The following is a 12,377-nucleotide window of genomic DNA, read 5'->3' on the forward strand; positions in this document are numbered from 1 at the left end:
GTACTGTTCGCTTTTTCACACTGTATTCAAACATCCAGATTTCTCCATGGTTCCTTAACTTGGTCAAGGAAAGCTGGACCCCCTCTCTAGGCATTTGTTGGAATTGCAGCCTATTGAGTGCAAAACTCTTTCCTCAACCAAGACCTGCAGTGGTTGTTCATATCATCATTTGTGGTGAAATTGTTATTAGATTTATCTTGTCAGCCCTCATGTGAACTGTCTCTGGTGGCTTCTCAGTTTGAGACTTGATGCTGAAACACAGCTGGTTATAAAATCACAGGCTCAAAGCTTCTTAAAATATCGAGTGTTTTGAGGTATTGGCATTCTCCCATCACGCAAAGGATTCCTGCCTGGTTTTCCATTCTGGGCTCGAAGCTGGAAAGTGGCAAGAAGTAGCTTGTTCTACTACCACATTTCCACTGCCTTCTGATTTGATCATAGTGAAGTGTTTGCAAGATAGGGGCTACTGTAGTATAAAGTGGTCTCATTGCTTACAGCATTTTGGCACTTGTGGGGCTGCCATACTAGGATGGGTGTATTCATGTTTACTGCAGTTTCATGTGCGTTCTGTGGAACACCATAATGCAAATTAACTGCAGAGACTGATGGGAAACCCAAGATCAGCAAATTAGCTTTCAGTGGCTGAAAAGTAGCCCCAGTGAGTAGCTTTATAAAGCAGCTTCCATCAAAATGGCTTCTTGTAACAGCATGTATCTGTTCCCTGTAACTTCAGAGATGTGCATGCCATTTCTGCTGAGGCATTCCTGCTGTGAGAAAGCTAATGACATCCTATTCCATCTCATCAACACAATTGCTACCAATTTCAAGTTATGAAGACTAGCATAGTTGAGGAATCTGAGCTTGTTTGTAATAGATAGTGCCAGTGGAGCTTACTTGGGAAGCTTGAGGTAAAATATTGGGCTTCCAAAGTAAAATGAGTACATCTGACAAACGGGGTATGCATCTTCACTGCAGGAACTGTTAATCAAGGTGCTATCAAGCACTTCAGTTGTATTTTGTTTTGATGTTACAGACTGTTCTAGGTGCTTCTCTGAAATTTAACTGAGATAAATTGTGTTGAATGCTTTTGTGTGGGTTCAGCAGATCAATTGGAGGGGAAGGGGTCATTCTGGATGTGTGGAAAAGGCCTTAGCCTGGGACCTTCTCATTCCCTTCATCTCCCACCTCTGGGTTGACATGTATCCAGTTCCATTTATGTCATTTCAGCCCACTGGGAAATATAACGCCACATCGCCTTCCTGCAGCTATTGTCTTCAAACTCTCCCTTGACATTCCTTACCAACTAGGCTTCTTTCTACATTTTCTCCAGCACTCTATATTGCAAACGTTTAACTTAAAATAGTTGCGTAGTAGAAAAAGGATTGGAAATAAAAACCAACTCATGATTACAAATCATGAACAAACCTGCAGATGTTTCTACACATGAGCCTTTGAAGAGATATGTGTTTCCAAATTGTGATGGCATTTTGGTGATCGTAACAATTCAAGTGTTTGTTTTGCTAAATCACTGTTGAAATATTTGTATACTGAGTACTGAGACAGAGCATAATGTGTTGTTTTATTTTTATAAAACATTGTCCAGTAAGCTGGATCCAGGCTAACATTTCAGCAGGTGCAAAATTCCCACCCATGGAAAGCAATTTTCTGTCTCCACCCCCCTCCTGCGACAGCCCGAAATGACCTCTTGAAATCCTGCTACTGGATGGGGGCGGGGACCCAGGAATGTGATTTCAGATCACTTTGGGCTGGTGTGAGAGTGGGAAGGTAGGAAAATCATCCTTGGTGTGTAAAAACTTCTAGCCTAAGTCCAAGCCTGTATTTTGGATACCTGGACTATACAAAATTTAGAAACCTAATCCTTACATGTGTCTACTACACACACTCCCCTTTGCAACTCCATGGCTGGCCAGAGGGAAAAGTAAAGTAGATTAATGAAAACTGATTTTTTCAAAAAAGAAACCCATTGTGTAAATACTGACTCTTTACATGTGCAACAGTGCACAAAATACATGCACAATACCAACAGGTATATGGTGACTTTGATATGCCCAGTTTGATTTTTTTGGATGGAATGAATTTTTTTAAAGTTGTTTGTATGTGTAGCTACCTCAAAAGAAACAGTCCAGAGTAGCAAGCCATTTAAGGAAAAGTGGTACTTCCATTTCCCCTGGGTGGTTGAAGTTCTGTTAGAATAATGCACTTTCAGTCCATTTTCACAATTGTTCGCAAGTGGATTTTGCTATTCTGTACAGTTGCAAAGTGCATTGAAAGTGCATTATTCTGCATGTGCGGAAGGGGCCCCAGTCAAAATTGGGCATAGGGATAGGGCCTGCGGCTGAAGCTTAAATATTCCTAGATTTAACTAAAGTGCCTCTTCACTGCATCTCTCTTTAGTCCGCCGCGTATTAAGGACGAAATAGATGATGATGGCTACTTTGCCCCTCCCAAAGAAGATTACAAGCCTCTAAAGAGACACCGAGAGGACGACGAGTGAGTGGCGTTGGGGGGGGGGGGGGCTTGCAAGGAGCTTGAAACTCAGCCCGTAGAGAGCAGCTATTAGAATAATTGTCTTTGTGATGAATCCACATTCTTCATTCAGTCCCTTAAAACGTTTGCCTGACGACCTGACTTTGCTGATGCTGTTCAAGTAACGCAGTTTTGAAGAGAGCTCAGCTTAGCAGCCTTTTAAATTTCATTTTCGTTACCTTGAGAAGGAGCAAATCACCCCTTCCTACAGACAGATCCCTTAGCATGGGCCAAGGAAAGGCACCGTGAGCTTGATGCTGTCATCTGTGACACAGGGAGAGAATCTATGTTTGTCAACAGAAACAACTAGGCTCCAAAAGCCATAATTAATTCTTCAAGGCAAGCATCCGGGTTTATAGGAAGGCTGCAATTAGGGAAAAGGAGCATTAGGTTAGTGCTTTTGGAGTGCTGACCTGGGGGGTTGTGGCATCTGCTATCTGAGCAATGGCTGCATTTCAAAGGTTAATATCAATGCAGAGCTGAAAAGAGAGATACTTTCAATTCTTTGATTTGTTTTAGTGTTGATTATAAACCCAAGAAGATTAAAACCGAAGAGCTCAAAAAACCGAAGAAGAGGAAACAAGAAGAGGAGGTATTGAATATGTTTTCTTGTACTGTTAATTTGTAATAGCAAATTTAAATTTACAAATAAGAAATCCAATCTTGGGATCATTTTAACACTTAAAAATGGCGCACGTCAGATGATGACCCTCATCTAGAGAAGCACGCTCAGCAAGACAAAAATACACAGCAGGGATTTTTATGGGTTCTCAGCAGTAGCTCCTTGACACAGCTTCAGAAGGGAAGAGTTGTCTGGTACAGCGAACGGGCCCTGCTGTCAAGAAAAAGAATGTAAAAGCCGTGCTGTGAGCAGAATCTCATGAGGATGCACAGATAAGTGGTTGGGTCAGGGCTCATGCTTTTAAGAAGAAAACCTTTTCTCTCCCTTTCAAGCATCCACCATATACACATTCTACTTCTGGTGGACTTCAGTGTCTTGAAAGTGCATTAGTCAACTTCACAGCAGTTTATGGAACTGCTATTTGCCTACAGGGCAGATGATGAATGTGTTCATCTGATAACTGTGAAGCTTTACTCTGTGGAGCAAGTATCCATTTGGGAGAAAGGAACATGGGAAAGAGTAAATACCACTCCACACTACAGTGCAGCCCTGATCAGAATTCCCATCACCTCTAGTATGAGAAAGATTCAGAACAGCATAGGAAACATGATCACAGATCTCCTGCTGTCTCCATTAGATGCACACTGGCTGCAATTTGTTTCTGGGCCCAACTGCTAGTTCTTGCCTTCAAATCCTCGGATCCCAGAATGTCTGCTTACTCTCATGTGAATGTGTCCATTAAGGATAGAGTCAGCAGTCTGTGTTTCCCCACCTGAGAAATCTTGGGTAACAACAAAAGCGGAGCCTCTTCTGCAGTGGCACCTTCATCTTGGGATTCTTTCCCCATGGTGATCCACCCGGCACCAAGCTTCTTAGGTTATAAGCACCAAGTGAAACCCCCTCCCCCCCCTTTTTTTTTTTCATTTTTCCTGGCATTTTATTAAATTTCCCCACAATTGTTTTGCTCCATTCTTTGCTTTTTCCGTTTGTCCCTATCTTTGGGCTGCTGTTTTTAATAGTTTTGTTTCATTTTTCTGCTGTTATTTTGGATGTTTATTTTTTTTTAATGTTTGCAGTACTTGACGTGTGTTTAATGAGCCGTTCTTTCTGAGGGAGAGAGCAGCCAACACAGATTTCTAATCTGCAGACACTTCTCCCTGTCACCTTTGCTCTATACTTGGCTTGGTCCAGTTGCCTGAATTGATCCTTTCCCATCGACACGTGTAAGGAATGTTCCTGTTTTAATGCACTGTTTGCCATCTGATTAGCTTATGGACGTGTCACATTTCAGAGGCAAGAATCAGATTTTAGTTGGAGCCGTGTTGATAAAATTGGGCTTTTATCTGCTGCAGAGTTGGTCAAGGCACTCAAACCTATCTTGTCTCTTTTGAAAAGATTCTTATTTTGCACCCTGGTAAGCTGTACACACTAGTTGACTAGCGCGCCATCCAGCTGTGGGGAGAAACTGATTAAATGCTTGAGAACATCTCTGTGCAATACCATGCCACGGCACTCTCATCATTTGTTTTGAATGTCTTTTTTATGACTGCTGGGTATTCCCTCCCTCTTATCTCTCTTGCAGGACAGCAAGCCCAAGAAAATAAAGAGCAAAGATAAGAAGCCTCCTGAAAGAGATATGAAGAAGAAGAAAATGAAAAAAGAAGAGGAGCAGAAATGGAAATGGTACTATCCACATATGTGATATTTCAGCTAATGGCCAGCTGTTTTCTGTTATGCCTGAATCATCTAACCTGCTGATATGGAATGGTTTCCGATTGCACACTTAAATGACGCTCTGAATATCCTCTCTTCTTCCACCGATAAAAATCTGGGGATAGCTTCCAGTTGTGAATTTCTCCACTTTTTCGGGATAATTCATTGTTGACGAAGAATCCACTGCTTTTATGTCTCAAACTCCTTTCTCATTCCTTTGCCCTGATATAACCCATGATTACTCTTTGATTCACTCTGAAATGCATTAGAGTCTAGGCAGCACTGACACTTTAAAAAATACATGTGCACTTCTTCAGTGGGTTCTGTTACTCTTTTTCTAGTCCTCATGGTCTTTGTGCCGCTTCTGCTGTGTTGCAGTTCTTCCTTTGAGCCATGGAGTAAAATGCTCTACCCCAGAGGTGTTGAACTCATTTTTCAATGAGGGCCAGATATGACATAAATGTGACTTGGCCAGGCCTTGCGGGGGCGGGGGGTGTGGGTGTGTCTTGGCTGGCCCCAGAATGGCACTGGGAGGGAGTGCCTGGTCTGGCGAGCCCACAGCTGGATGGGCTGGCTGCCTTGAGAGGGCTTATCAGACCCACAAGCTTGCTGGGGCAATCCCCCTTCCATTTCTCTTACTGATCTGAAATAAGGGAAGAAGATGCCTCAGCTGGCTCATGGGGCTGAATCCAGCCCCAATACACATGTGTGATATCCCTGTTCTGCCTCATTGCCTTGAACCTTTGCTGAGTTTCCATCAGCTGCTGAACACTGTCACTCTACAAAAGGTAAGGTCTTCTTTCCATGTACTGCACCCTTATCTCCAGCTGCAGTGGCCAAAGGGGTACCGAGAAGAACATGTTTCAGTAACCTGTCCAGTCTATAAATCTTCCCTGTCACTGCTTCTAAGATCAAAGCAGCACAGTCCCCATTAATGGGACAGGGTCCAGGTGCATCGGAAAACTGCTTAACTTCTCCCTCCCTTTCTGTGCCACAACAGTGTCTGCTGGAAGCTGGATTTGTGGGCAGCCCAGACTTGTAATGTTTACATCATACACTTTAAAATGTATGATGCACTTTAAGATGTAAGCAAATTTTTTTTGGCAAACAGTTATGATTCTACAGATGCACATCTCAGGATCTGTGACAGTCTGTCGTTTTTAATGGGCTTCGGGGATGTAAAAACTATTGAGTTAGGAGGAGGCCTGAGCCAAAATCGTTCGCCCTCTTCCTTGCATCTGAATCATTTTCTTGAATTCCATTATTCCAATGCCTTTGTCATAACCATTCTTGAGCCTTAGCCAACCTCTGTCTTATTTCTCTCTCCCACTTTCTGGGTTTGGCAGCCGAGCTCCCATTAGCTGTGCCAGATCCCCGAAAGCCATGCTGACTGGCTAATAAAGCTGTATGTTCTGAGGTGTGTTTTTGCTAAGCTCTGCAGTTGTTTAGATTGCTTCCCTGCTGATGTTTCCTAGACTCATCCGTAACTGCTATTAATGAGAAATACATGTTCCTGGCTCTCCTCTCAAGGCTGGGCTTTTCCCTAGTGATAGCATTCCAGTTTTCATCTTCCAGTGCTGGTACCACACTTGCTTTTTAAAGAGACATGTAAAAAACTGAATGGGCATAGTTCAGAAATGTGTGTTCTGTTAATTTTAGAGATGGAGCATTGAGCATATGGCAGACTTGCCTACTGAGACCAACAGGGCTAGGTGGCTTAAATTGAGCTGGATCACATTTTATTCGTGCAGGCAATGTCCATTTACTGTTGCATTTATGTTATTGGTGCATAAGTCAGGAAGCCGGGCTTGAACGCTGCTTCCATTCACATTGTGGAATTTGTGAAGGACTGTTTCTGCGTAGAATCTTGAGTTGAGAGATGCCTGACCCTGTTTATTAATGAAGGGTTCTTCTATGGCATCATCTACACAAGGGGCGTCAAACATGTGCCCGGGAAATTGAATCTGGCCCTTGTGGGGACTTAACAGGCCCACGAGCCAGCTGAGACAAATCCTGCCCCTTGTTCTGATCTGGCCTGGCAACCCTCACCAGGCCAGATTGCAGGATTGCGGGGGGTTGCCTCAGCTGGCTCATGGATCTGATAAGCCCCCTCAAGTAAGCTTCCCACCCTGCGGTAGGCATTCAAGTCCAGACACTGCAATACTGTTCTGGGGCCAGCGGAGGCAGCCACCTCCCCCTTTCCCAGGGTCACATTCTCACATTTATTCCCAGAGTGTGGATGTAGCTGTCCAGGTGTTACATCTCGTTCTCGTAACAAATGAGTTTGACGCTCCTGATCTACACAGCATCTATCTCAGCCTGAAACTGCATCTTCCCGCAGTTGTCTTCTCAAAGAGGATCTCTGTGATTTACGCTACTTAAGTTGGCAATTTGAATTTTAGGGTGATCCACGTACAACTTTGATGATCTCATGCTGAGGGTGCTTTCTCAACATTTCTTTTTCGCCACGGCAGCTTCTATACCTAAAATTCAAATATAGAAACCGCTGCCATGGACTGATCCTGCTTTCAAACTAAAGCTGTGGGAATTCAACTACATTTCCACATTTATTCCCAGAGTGTGGATGTAGTTGTCCAGGTGGAAATGCAACCACCATGCAAAAACGACTACACGGGAGGCCGAGATCCATGGCATTCAGGACGGAGGGACGATGGCTGTGTTAAAGCGGTTTGGCTGGGGGTAATTAAAGGATTGAGCATTAGAAGAATGCAGTCAGCCGCCTGCTGTGCCAGTCAAATGAGAAAGCAAGCCACTTTCTTAGCAACAGCTCTGATGTCTGGTTTCCTGCTGTTGAGACAGGAATGGCATAGCTAAGGAAGGAGAATGCTTAGGAATCTAGCAAAAGGCCTGCAGTTTGGCCCTTAACCACGGAGTCACTGATCCTCTGACTTAGTTTTGCCACATCTAAAATAGGGCTTTGTCTGGAATTCTGGGCTGCTTCCAATAGTCCTTTTTATCCTCCCTGATCTGTGGATACAATTTTCAGATGGGCATTCCCGTTGTAGCCACTTCATAGATCATGCAGTAGATTCAGGTATATTATCATGCAGTAGATTCAGGTATATTGACTAAGATGGTATGTAGTTATAAAAATTAAAACAAAATATCAAGGGTTCTTTTTTTTTTAAGTGACATTGGTGACGTCTGCTGTGTTTCACCTGGCCTAATTAGCATTTGCGAGTGCACCAGAAGTATTGGTATGTTACAGTGGCAGGCATGGATGTAATTGTGTTATGCAACCACTTGGCTGCCCAGATTAAAGTTTTAGTTGGAATGAATGCCCCAAAACAGTAACTGTTACATCATTTTTCAAGTTTTTGAGACTGCCAACTTCTGATTAAAAACAAACATAGGAAGGCATTAGAGTTTGCTGAATTTCACTCATTTTGGAGATCAGATGAGACTGCCGCGTGATTCTTTGTGAGGTTACATCCACATGATGACAGTTAAATAGGCATATGCACTTTCATGTCTCTCTGTCTTTTTAAAGGTGGGAGGAAGAACGCTATCCTGAAGGTATTAAGTGGAAGTTCTTGGAGCACAAAGGCCCTGTGTTTGCACCGCCATATGAACCTGTGCCCGAAAATGTCAAATTTTACTATGATGGTAAGTTATTAAAAGAGTAGTGATTAGTGGGGAAATAGGCAATTTTGGGGTGATCGTAAGCAGAGGTACACCTTCATGTCTTCAGTGTAGTTAGAGGAGAGTAATGCTGCTTCATAATTAACAAAAGGAGAAAAATATTCTGGTGATGCCTTTAAAATGGGAAAAATGTGTTGTGGTATGAGCTTTCAAAGGCAAAAACCTCCTTCATTAATTGCATCTGTAATGTCCCATGAAACTTGTTTGCTGTAGCAGTCGTAACTTTGATAGCTGGTGCGTGCAGATGTGCGTTTGCTTTATAGCAACATGCAAGAAGGATAGTAATGGGCATTCATAGCCTTGTGTCTCTGGAGGCAGGAGGCAAACCTTCATAAAGAAGCTTTACAAATCAGTATGTTAAACAGTGGTATATTTGTACAAATGAGCTCAGAATACTTAAACTCATCCAAAGCTCTTTTAAGTTAGGCAAGCGTGTCTATCTAACAATGGCTACTTTTCCAGGAATTCATATTTCAAAATAAAAAGGGACAGTAAAGTCCCTGGCCATTGTACGAGGACTCTGGATGTGCAAAAATGAGCTTTGGAAAAAGTATAGGTGTGGAGCTGCCTGGAGTAGTCTGCCCATGCTAAAACTCATCCATACTCATTCATTTAAGGACACATCTTCACAAATTCAGGATGTCTAACAAAGCAAAAACAAGTCGTCCAGTTGTCCAGAGTTAGTAACACCATGGCACATAGCAGCAGAAGCAGAAGTGAATGTCACAGGTCCTCAGAAAAAGCTGTGGGAAGAGTGGTTGAAATTCCACTCTGTTTGTAATGCAAACGGTGTTCCATTAGTGGTACCCTTTTCAGAAGCACCGTTTTCATTCCTTTCATTTTTACCGGTGTGTATGGATAGAGAGAAACAGCGGGGATGCTATATCTGAAAGCACTCTTCATTCCAAAGTCTAAATACTGTCGCCTTGGTCTGATGGGGTGGGAGAGCTGTGTGTGGAACTAGATGTCCGCAAGTGCAGCTGATGCCCATGCAGGTACTCCTTACAGAGCTTGTTCAGCTACCTTAGAATGGACTCTATGTGTCTTTTAATGGCTATCTTAGAATGGACTCCATCATCTTCATTTGGGTCTGTGAGTATTTGTCTAGACCTAGGCAGAATGTGGTATATTGACATCCAGTAGTCCAAAGGCCAGTTCATAGATGGCTTTGAAATACCTTGCCTCTGAGAATGCTATTTCTGTGCTTGGCTAATTCCTGGCTTCCAGTAAAGGAGAGCCAGTGTGGTGTTGTGGTTCAGAGCAGTGAGCTCTAATCAGGAGAACTGGGTTTGATTCCCCAGTCCTCCACATGAGCAGCAGACTATACATGAAGTCTACTGGGCGACCTTGAACTGATTACAGTTCTCTCAGAACTCTCTCAGCCCCACCTATCTCACAAGGTGTCTGTTGTGGGGAGAGGAAGGGAAGGAGTTTGCAAGCTGCTTTGAGGTTCCTTACAGGAGAGGAAGGTGGGGTAAAAATCCGAACTCTTCTTCTTCTGACTGACAAGACTCTTCATGTCCAATTTGGCTCCCCTTCCCCACTTCCCACGACTTGCCTGGCTCTGCCTCATCAGACCAATGTAATAACTACCTAAGATAGCAGAAAGAAAGAAGAAGAAAATTCTCTTGATGTGCAGCTGACTCTTGAATTAAGAATGGTACAGCCATTTAGTCAGCTGAATTTCATTAAAATAGTCCATAAAGAACAAAGTCTTCTAGACTTATGACTGTTCTGGCCCAGATGCCGGAGAGTCCCAGCCTCATTTGCTTTAGTCCTGCTACTAGAAACTACTTTCTGTTCCTAACTAGGAGCAAAAAAACCTAACAAGTAAGCATTTAGGCTTGAACTAAAGATTCTTCCAGACAAGCCAGTCAAGTGACTTGAATCACCTCTATCTTCAGACCTTTGTAGCCAGTCAGGATTTGGTTCATGTGACTTTCATTGCCTCTGTACCCCATGACCGAACCCCAAACTTCCTAGCATCTACCTTAGAATTGCCTCTGTACTTGTAATGTGGCTCTAATTTCTGTTTCTGTTCTTCTGTGCATGTTCAAGGGGTAATTTCAGGGGGCTGGGGAAATGCAAGATGGCGGTAGGCCATTTGGATGAGAACTGTTCCAGCACAAACAATGGCAGAAATTTGTCACAAAGAGTTCGCCATTCCAAAATATTTAAAAGGCCACCGGCAAATGTGATCAGTGTCCCTCATTGTGGAAATGCTAGCAGAAGCCTTCTCTGGTTGCACTGAAGAGTGAAGCTGCTGCCTGAGCCTGCCTTAGACCCCTTTGAGCTGCAGAAGGAGGCCCTGGGCCTGCAGAGCATTGATGCAGCAGCTGTTTCCCCCTCTAGCTGCCTTTCCACACAGTAAGATATTTCATGCTGAGCCTTCATTATGCTGCTTCAGTCAAGGGGAAAGAGGACATGACTCTGAAAGATTGCTCAGGCAGCCTTCAACTACTTGAGCAGGTTGAGTTAGCCATACCTTTACGCAGCCACATGTCACAAACTGGCCCAATGTGAGTGCTTTTGGTGCTTGTAGTATGATGGCCAAGGCCAGAGCAGCGGTGGGTTAAAAGGAAGTATAGTACGTTGGTGGGAATGTTCACATCTAATTTTTCAGGAGCGAGAGCTGTTGGCCAGTCTGTGCTGCTCTCCTGTTCTTACTGCTTTTACACGCAGTGGGGCCACATCCCGAAGGCATCATGTCTAGCCAGTTTTGTGATTTGTGAACTCATTCCTAATGTCTCCAGTCTCTGGAGCAGTTTTGTTATTGACTGTCTCCAGAAGGACACAGAAGGCCTTGGAGATGTATCTTACATAAGGCCTCACAGATGCATTGTCGTGTCTATCTACAGAGGAAAAGATACTAGATCAGGGGTAGGGAACCTGCGGCTCTCCAGATGTTCAGGAACTACAATTCCCATCAGCCTCTGTCAACATGGCCAATTGGCCATGCTGGTAGGGGCTGATGAAGATATAATTCTAACAGGCCACCCTATCGACGAATGCGCACAGTGAAAGTTCCAAAGCTGAAATGGATGGAGTACAGGGAGGAAGCCTTTTTGCTGCCAAATAGCAACGGTCCTTGCCCATTTCATGTGGATTATCTCTGACCTGACCATTCACAATTTGCCAAGACATCTAATTTTAGTACACTGTTGTATTCCAGCATCCTCTTAAGGAAAAAAAATGTATTCCCTTTTAAAAACAACAACAAAACCCAGAATACTTCGTTTCACTTCCTCCTCAGTATGTTTAGAACTGGAGTGTTTTTATACTGCCTATTTAGCTAATGTCATGTGTTACATTAGATCAGACATTTTGATTTGCCCTGTCTGTAGTAGAATGTTTGGGACAATGTGAGCTGCTCTTTTGAGTCATGCCTTGCCTTGAAATGCAGGATATGCAATGATTTGTTTGTAGGGTCATTATTCTAGCTGTGCATTGTATATTCCCAGAGGGCCAACGCTGGGTAGGGATGTTCCTGGATCCTCTCACTCCCAGGTAAGAGTAGCAGGGGTTGATTGTCTGTAGGATGCTGTCGCTTTATCCTCCCCTGTTCATCCGTTGCACTTCTTGTTGTAGGTAAAGTCATGAAGCTGAGTCCCAAAGCAGAAGAAGTTGCCACGTTCTTTGCAAAAATGCTCGATCATGAATACACTACAAAGGACATCTTCAGGAAAAATTTCTTTAAAGACTGGCGAAAGGTATGGCATTGTGGAAGCAGAAGGTTTACTTTAGGATTAAAGCTGGTACCCAGTGTTCCAGCTTCTTGGTCACCTGTGGTGAGTAACCGTTTTGTCTAGGAGAGTAGCAGATGCCTGGTTCC

At 43.5% G+C, this 12,377-nt stretch overlaps 1 protein-coding gene across 1 annotated transcript in view; it reads left to right on the forward strand.

Annotated features, from left to right (window-relative positions):
* TOP1 (DNA topoisomerase I) overlaps window positions 1-12,377 on the forward strand; it is a 91,965-nt gene that overhangs the window by 60,730 nt on the left and 18,858 nt on the right. The window contains exons 6-10 of the mRNA XM_048496442.1: window positions 2,416-2,511; window positions 3,067-3,139; window positions 4,752-4,852; window positions 8,394-8,509; window positions 12,134-12,255. Of these exons, the coding sequence (XP_048352399.1) occupies window positions 2,416-2,511; window positions 3,067-3,139; window positions 4,752-4,852; window positions 8,394-8,509; window positions 12,134-12,255 (508 nt within the window). The remainder of the gene's footprint in view (window positions 1-2,415; window positions 2,512-3,066; window positions 3,140-4,751; window positions 4,853-8,393; window positions 8,510-12,133; window positions 12,256-12,377) is intronic.

This window comes from Sphaerodactylus townsendi, linkage group LG05 (genome assembly GCF_021028975.2).
Source record: "Sphaerodactylus townsendi isolate TG3544 linkage group LG05, MPM_Stown_v2.3, whole genome shotgun sequence".
Classification (NCBI taxonomy): domain Eukaryota; kingdom Metazoa; phylum Chordata; class Lepidosauria; order Squamata; family Sphaerodactylidae; genus Sphaerodactylus; species Sphaerodactylus townsendi.